Source organism: Limulus polyphemus, unplaced genomic scaffold (assembly GCF_000517525.1).
Source record: "Limulus polyphemus unplaced genomic scaffold, Limulus_polyphemus-2.1.2 Scaffold2011, whole genome shotgun sequence".
Classification (NCBI taxonomy): domain Eukaryota; kingdom Metazoa; phylum Arthropoda; class Merostomata; order Xiphosura; family Limulidae; genus Limulus; species Limulus polyphemus.
The window spans coordinates 121584-130610 of NW_013667621.1; the positions used below are offsets into that span (position 1 = coordinate 121584).

Sequence of the window (9027 nt, forward strand, 5' to 3'; positions counted from 1 at the left end):
AAATACTAATTTACTGAAAAGGAAGAAACTGTCTGGTGTATCAGTTAAATATTAAATACCTATTTATTAAAAAGGAATAAAACTCTGGTGTATCAGTTAAATATTAAATACCTATTTATTGAAAAGGAATAAAAGTATGTCTGGTGTATCAGTTAAATATTAAATACCTATTTATTGAAAAGGAATAAAACTATGTCTGGTGTATCAGTTAAATATTACATACCTAGTTACTAAAAAGGGATAAAACTATGTTTGATGTATCAGTTAAATATTAAATATCTATTTATTGAAAAGGAATAAACTATGTGTGGTGTATCAGTTAAATATTAAATACTAATTTATTAAAAAGGAATAAAACTATGTCTGGTGTATCATTTAAATATTGAATACCTATTTATTGAAATAGAATAAAACTCTTTCTGGTTTATCAGATAATTATTAAATACCTGTTTATTAAAAAAAAGAAAACTCTGTCTGGTGTATTAATTAAATATTAAATACTAATTTATTAAAAAGGAAGAAATTGTCTGGTTTATCAGTTAAATATTAAATACGTATTTATTAACTTTAATAGCAATATTTAATTGTTTTGTTGTATTAATGTTGAGTGATGTGTGATATTATCCTTAACTTCTTCACAAAATTAATGAACATTTGATCACTGTAGCTGTAATGCCTTCAAAAACTGGTGGCTACCAGAAGTTCGGCGATAAACTTAGGGTCTATAACACTAAAGTTTGGGGTTTGACTCTTTAGTGGGCACAGCACAGGTAGCCCATTGTGCAGTTTTATGATTAACAAAAAAAAACACACACAGACCAATAATTGTGAGACATGATACATAAGACCATCAGTAACATTAAATGCAATTTAACCAAAGAGAGATATGCTGGACCTGACGAGGAGTTGATTTCTCTGAAACTAGTATAACCCAATAACAGACATTGATCAAAGTGTAGATTGAACTGGACCTCCCTTGAACTTACACCTTGAGTTTAAACAATTTTTGGAATACAAAGTTTATTTATTAATCAACTCTCTGCTTTCTTCCATCTAACCAGTTTTCTATCGAGTGAGCCAACCTATCCCCCACACTTACAGAGATCACTTCTTTAACAAACATTTTAAGTGAAATCTTGTCAAAGGTTTTCTGAAACTCCAGATACCACATCCACACCCGTACCCTCATCTACGTAAGGAGTAACCTCTTAGAGTAATGTCAAAAAGATTAGTAAAGCAAGATTGTTCCCCTTAGTGAAACCATGTTGATTATCCAATAAAATTTTAAACTTTGTTAAATGGCATTGCAAAGCATCTTTTATCATACTTTTAGGAACAAATTGAAATCATTTACTTGGCTTCTCTGTGATGTTGAATTATGTTGTAAATGTTACTTTATATGAAACAAAAACATAATTTTTTATTGAAAAATTCACTAAACATTCCAATACCTTTTTTTGGCAAGATGTTTATTTCACTGACAAATTCTTAAAAAGTCCTTAAAAATGATGAAAGCAAAATAATTTTAGTGACAGTCTATGTACATTTTCAAGATTTTAGATTTTGTGGATCGGTTAGTACCATTCTAGTTACACCAATATTTGATTTACAAAGCCACTAATTTTTTTTAGTGTTCTGAAATTAATGTAGTTAAGGTTCCTCAGACTTAATAGTAAAACATTCATTGCAGAAAGAGCAGTATATAGTTATATGTCTGTATTATAGCTTTTTACTAAAATGTAAAAGTATTTATAGAAATTCTACTCTTATTTTAGATCTCCATCGCTTTACTACACATATGGCAGAGAGTATGCAGATCCATATTTAGGGCACAGTATTGGCCCAGTTGCTGGCTATGGGGTGAGCACAGCTTTGAATAAGGTAGAAATCTTCAGTTTAAGTAATAAATGTTGTTGAATCACTTGTAAATACTGGACATATTCTGCTACAACATTTTCAAGTGTACATGTGAAACTTGCTAACGATTGTTTTGAAAAAGTTTTTCAAAGCTTCATTTTTATCTGATATATTTTGTAATTACATGTAATATAAATGTTTCCTTAGTGGATTGTGTTGTCTACAAACCACTAACAGTCTTCATTCTTGATTCCCGAGATATTTTCGAAACCAGTGAACCTAACAATAAAGTCATCTGAGCACAAAATTATATTTGTTTTAAAAAACAACAATACAGATTTTAGTTGTACTTGTTAAGAATAGCTTATTTTTGTCTGGTGTCATCATTGTCATATTTAGTCTCCAAGTTTACATTTGAATCAAATAATCAGTACAATTTAGTTAGAATTATCTATTCGTTGGGTAAGTATTTCAGTGGTTCTTTCCTTTTGTTGGCATTTTAGCAAAAACCTATTTACAAACCTCAGTAGTTTAACTATAAATTTGATCTGTTTTTCAGGCTGCAGTCTACCGGAGTGGATATAATAGGTTTACACCATACTAAGTCCAAGAATCCAGTTCTTATTTAATAAGAAGATTTGTATGGAACTCAGATATAATAACTGGATTAAATTGATCTATAGATTGATTAATTTTTTGATGTGTACATTGACTACACAGGACAGTGTGATGAGATTTTTATGAACTGCCCGTAATACTCGCACGTCTTGAAAGCTTTTGACTCCTGTATGTTTATTAATGATCTGTTTTTGTGGAAGATGGTGTACAACTGTCCCATATTTTATGTCTACACCTCTTTTTCTTGTATCTTTTATCTGGTAACACATTAAATTCCAGATGTGTTCACTCGTATGTTTACCAAAGTTTGGGTATAAGTATTAAACGTATTATTTTAGTTTCTGCATCAGTGGAACAAGGCTTTAAACCAAGTTCTAGTCATGATGGGGGAGGGTATAAGCTTGTATTCTTTAATTTTTTTCAATACTGTTTGGATAATAACTTGAAAAAGTTTCACATTAAATTTGCTTCGTGAAATGTTCATTTCCAGTCTTTATTATGTTGTACTGTTATTTCATTGAAAAAACAGTGTCAACAACTACAGCATAATGATTTAAATCTAGGGACTTCCACGTGTCTTAAAAAAAGAAGTAGATATAAGAAGCCAAAGTATAAACAAATAGAGTAAAATACTTTCACGTGATTAAAGAATTCTAATTATTTAACTTCTACATCTGTACACAGTTTTGTAGAAAGCAGTTGTGCTTGTTTACTTTATTAATTATAATGATTTACAAAAACTGAACAGTCTAGTATTGTATTGCTTTGACTAAATTACACAGTTATCTAATCATGATTGTTTCACATTAAATTTAGAATCTCATTTTGTGTCTGTGTGTCTGTATTATGTTGTATGAAATATTCATACTACTCATTTCAATGCAGGATTTGGTATCTGTAACATAACCGTGAATGGAAAAGTTTTATGTGCAGGATTTGGTATCTGTAACATAACCATGAATGGAAAAGGTTTATGTGCAGGATTTGGTATCTGTAACATAACCATGAATGGAAAAGTTTTGTGTGCAGGATTTGGTATCTGTAACATAACTATGAATGGAAAAGTTTTATGTGCAGGATTTGGTATCTGTAACATAACCGTGAATGGAAAAGTTTTATGTGCAGGATTTGGTATCTGTAACATAACCGTGAATGGAAAAGTTTTATGTGCAGGATTTGGTATCTGTAACATAACCATGAATGGAAAAGTTTTACTTCGTTAGGAACACACATTCAGTATATGACCTAGGCTACCCAGCTCTTTTAACTGTATTGTAGAAGAGAGAAGAAACAAAAGGATTATTAAACATTGTTTTAGCCATTTTGTAAAACTGTGGATTAAATTTTGACTTCATGCACAAGAATATGGGAAGTTTCACCTTTACTTGAATGTAATTTACATTATTATTTTACCTTAGTAAATTACACTTCCTAATCCTTCTTTTAGAAATAACCTTAAACATATAAATATTGTCTTCCGTCTTATCTTGTATGAACAGAAAGACATTCATATAAAAAGTTAATTTTAAAACTCTTTAAGTTTTAAAGACATTTATTGACCTATAACACTGTATACACTTTGTTTAATATTGTTTGAATTTTCAGCAGATGACTGTTTTAAACATTAGCAATAGTTTGAGTTTATCCAAGGGAATGAGTTGTAAAATTTTTAATATAGTTTATAAGAAATTGTGACAAAAAAACTCTAGTAAGTAAAATACTCTAGGATATCTATTGATAAAGTTCAGTAATTTTATAAATAAATGTTTTTAAGAATGACTTTTGTACTTTGTTTATAAAATTTGTGATTTTAAAACTAACATTTGAATATCACCTCATAGCCTCTGGCATGGGATGAAATTTAGAAATTTTAGGAGTCCTTGAAATTTTGGTTTCTCATGAAAAATGTTGAACTTTTATTCATTTTATGAATAATTTAGTAATTGCTATTTAGGAAAAGTAATTATTATTTTTCAGTGAAAATGGGAAATGTGTCAAAAGTCGATACATAATACAATTTCCTTAATGGCAAGATAGCAATTGATCTTATTCTTACGTAAATAATAAAGGTTATTACTAGTAAGTTGTTACTGTTTCTGGTAAAAAAAAAACATCCCTGGTTACATATATCCCAGTTTTTAAAGTAAGAATGCTAGGACGGGAATCTGTAGTTCTTAGAGGACAGGAATGGATAGTTAATTTGACACCAAGTAAGGCTATTAAAACATCCAAGTAGAACTGAAATTAGTTGTTCTTATGTTTCTTAGAAAATTTATTGGTAACTTACTATGAAGTATTTCAGTTTAGAATTGAGAACACTATTATTGTTAGTTTGTCTAGGGAGGTATTTATACTCCCACCATGAGGGTGGGGGAGGGGGGGTTTACAGAGCATTTAATGAGCAACATATTTATAGTTTTTTTTTGTAACTACCTACCCTCTTATTCTTGTTTGTGTAGTATTCTTGTTGGAGTAGTATGACATGTACATATATATCTTTATCGTAATTAATTAATTAATGGTTAGACAAATGTAGAAACACGTGTTACCGTTTTATTTATTGAATGCTGTATCAAGGTAGATTTACTAAGGTTTGTTCAAAATGAATTCCATGAATCTCTTCTTTTACCCCAGAAATTATTAATGCTGTAGAGCATCCATTTGGTTTTGAATGAATAAAAGTTGCATACTGGAAGTGTGGGTTTGTCACTTGATATTCTCAAGCAACTTGTACAGAAGACTGTGATCAAAATTGCTGATTAGCAGTCTATAAAGCTCATTACATTTTAAATCTATAATATATGTAAATACATAGTAAATTGTTTTGTTTAAGTGAAAAGCTATCTGAATTTTCCCAATAGCAGGCATCGAACCCTGATATTTACCGTTATAAGCCTTCAAGTTTACCACTTAGCCACCAAAGGGGTGTATAGAATAGCAGTTGGTAAATCTTCAATTTCAACTGTTCTTTGAAAAACAGATAAATAGAAATTATAATCTGTTGTATGCAGTATGTATTTTTACATACACGATACAAACAGAAAAATCATGTAAATTTTCACAAGAAGAATTTCATCTTATCAAAAAGTTTTTCATAAACAATGTCAATAGTACAATGTTATTTGTAGCTTTAAATTTTTGCATATGATTCACAAAAATATTTCTAGTAGCTTAAAATTGAACTCAATAGTATGAACATCTTATACAAATAAATTACAATTAAGGTTCAGTACGTTTGTTAATGTTACACCAGATATTCTCAGATATGCATAGTTATGATAAATTGATGAGAGACTTCTCAAAACAGTAAAAACGACACATCAAAAACTACGTAGAGTGAAGTCTTTCAACTTCTCATGTTACTTCAACAGTTATCGTCCTACAATTATACCAGGTTGGTTAAAGTATCTTGCCTGTAAACTTGTAGCCTGTTAAGGAAGGACAAGAAATGAACATTTAATTTGAAGCATTTTATTACCTATGATAGATAAATAGATAGAAATGATCTCGCTTAGGATATGTGTGTGTGTGTGCTTGGGGTTAATACCCTGGAAATAAGGGTTGAAATATTTTTTAAAAGCCATAATAATACAGTTTTTTAGTTTCTGCTGTGTTATAATGAATCTAACAGTTTAACATATTTATGTTTTTAATTAGTTTTCACAATGTATTTTTGGAAAAACGTATCACTCACAAATATAAATAATATGTTTTATGTATTTGGAAATAGATGGCGCCACTAATAATTTGATGGACTTTTCCTGTATTTTTTTTTTTAAATTGAACATCTGCTAAGGTGGGATAGTAAGTCACGTTTATTTTATAAAATAGTTAAAACATAGCGTAATTAATTTTCTTTATCAGCTTAAGGTTGTCACTCCGCGTCATTATATGAAAGTTGACTCTAACTAAAGCTTTCTTGTGAATGATATTAAGTACCATATGTAATATGTCATACATATTTTGATACAACATTAAATTATTTAAAATAAGATAATTTTTTATGCACATCAGTAAAACTCAAATTCCCCGAGGGCCTACTGAAGTTTGTAAAAATCATGATTGTACTTCTATTGCTAGTTCCAAACGGCTTGACGTACAGTCATTATATTTGGCATACAGCTTCTCTGTGAATAAATCTACGATTTTAGTATAATAGATCTAATATATATCCAATCTTTTATATTTCATTTTGCAAAGTATCTGTTTTGTTTTTTAATACAATGCTTTATTGGCAAATGAACTGATATTTATGTACATTTTTATGTGATAATCATAGATCTCATAGTGGCCTATCATTATAGATAGGTAGATAAATTTAATAGAAATCATGGAAGTAATAATAAATATCATATGAACTGTTAACATTGTAAATGTAATTTTACAAATTGTCACTAGATGTTACGTATTACATGTTCATCTTGTTATCGTAACTATTTAATGTGTTTGCTTTATAACTCACTAGATGGCACGGACGTGTTTTGTTAGTGAATACGACTGATTCAAATCAATAATGAAAGATATCTGTTTCAGAAGACTTCATATTTGTCAAACTGACATAAAAAGAATCAGCTTTTTTCTCTATCTTTCAACCTGTTAAATATAGAAGACCTTAATGTTTTATTACTACTATATATTTTTTTCTAGTAGCAAAAAATATGTACTGTAACCACTGGTAAAAACAACGGATTTTTCAGTTATGATAGGAATGAAGTTTTTAGTGTACCTAAAATAATAGTATCAGTGAACACACAGCCGATTTGTTGTCTGTATATATGTTTAAGTTGTCATTGTGTTTCAACGTTCTACTCGTTTCAACTATACTGCAATAAAATTTTCTAAAAGATTATAATAGGCCATACTGTACAAAATAAAATATTACATTTACAGTTTTAGGCGGGAAAGTGAACTGAATACGTTTTATTTCCGGTTACAACTTTTAATTTTTTGTACACATTTTAGCATGCTAAATGTCCATGGTTTGTTATGTAACCTGAAGAAAATTCATACAATAGTTTATATGTATGTGCATGTATTATTTTTGGGAGAACAAAGCATATATATATTGTTTGAATGACGTTCTACTCAGCACTTCTTCTGTGCCTATAACAAGCTACAGTTGCTTTTGTTTCACTGCACAGATGTACGTAACCAAAGCGCATCCAGTTCATCAGAATACTAGAACAAAATCGAAACGTTAGTATGACTCAACCAAATTGTGTTTATAATTTCATATAAATAAATAAAAAAATATATAAATGTGTGTGTGTGTACTGTCTTCAATACTTCGTTTTTACTCTACAAAGACGATAAAGATTTGTATGTTGAATTAATTTTAAACTACTAATTTTCTAAAACATATTACCTTTCTGCCCTATACATTGGTATGATAACATAACTGTCAAACCGAATCTTCTAGAGTAGTTGGGAAATATACTACTACTACCTAGAAGATAGGGCCTCATCCTGTCACCCCTGACCTTTGTTCTCATGGGGCAGTACACTACACAGTGGGGGTCATATAACTGGACAACAAACAAGACAGTGAATACCTTTTATAGTTTAGCTCAAGTTCACGTGTGGGCAACAACTAAAGCAATGGCACTAACAAAAACAAATTGGAAGTTTGGCCAAGTATAGCTAAAACAAAAAGCAAACGTGGCATTTATATGAAATAAAAATGGAAAGCAACCAAGAAAGCTGAGAATAACGCTAATCTAAATGAAGATTACATACAGCCATCATGGTAAGTTAACAAACAATGTAATTTCGTATCAGTAATTGTTATTACTGCAACACAAAACAAAACATTACTCAAAGCCTTGTTTTGAATCAATTTTACTTTCTAAATGGCATGTTTCTTTTTTATTTTTAATAATTAGTTAAATTGAAAATCCACAAGTTTAAGTAATCTTATGGATCTACCTTTCATCGTGGAAGAAAAGCCTAATCCAACCAACGACACTGGACTACATTCACTTTATGGACGGAGAATCGATGATATAGAACATTTTATAACAGAAATAAGACAGTTGGAAGTTCATAGATAAATATTATCTTTATAAAAAAAGGAGTTCGTGTTACGAACAAATTTTTTTACTTGTTTTGTAATAGTTGTTTTCTTTGTTCGAAGCTACAAGATAGGCTATCTGCACGGAGTCGAACCCCTGATTTTAGTATGGTAAGTCCATAATCGTACCAATACCCCACTGGTGGAAGGCACGCCTAATTAGATGGAAGTTTATCAATGTTAGGAGTTCCGGTCATGTTCACGAGACACGAGAAGGTAATCGGAATGGTATTTTATATAATATTTATGTGTGATATGATACAGAAAGTTATTAACGTGGTTAATAGTATACCTTTGTTTAAAAAAATATGTATGATAAAACTAACTTCATATTTATTCATAATTCTATACGTACGTTTTTGTTGAATAATATCACATTTAATCACATTCAATTCTGTTAATACTAATTAAATGAAAATAGACAACAGTATTTCATTGTCATAAAAGTATAACACAAATCACATCTAATTATATATATACAT

The 9027-nt window shown here is 29.7% G+C and overlaps 1 protein-coding gene across 3 annotated transcripts in view; it reads left to right on the plus strand.

The window, feature by feature from the left end:
* Positions 1–5170, plus strand: part of LOC106465646 (RNA binding protein fox-1 homolog 2-like) — a 125463-nt gene extending 120293 nt beyond the window's left edge. For 2 of the 3 annotated variants that reach the window (XM_022393585.1, XM_022393586.1), the window contains 2 exons: positions 1776–1881; positions 2417–5170. In XM_022393585.1, the coding sequence (XP_022249293.1) occupies positions 1776–1881; positions 2417–2461 (151 nt within the window). In that variant the 3' untranslated portion in view covers positions 2462–5170. The remainder of the gene's footprint in view (positions 1–1775; positions 1882–2416) is intronic. The other variant, XM_013925881.2, reaches the window with a different exon arrangement.
* The last annotated feature ends 3857 nt before the right edge of the window (positions 5171–9027 follow it).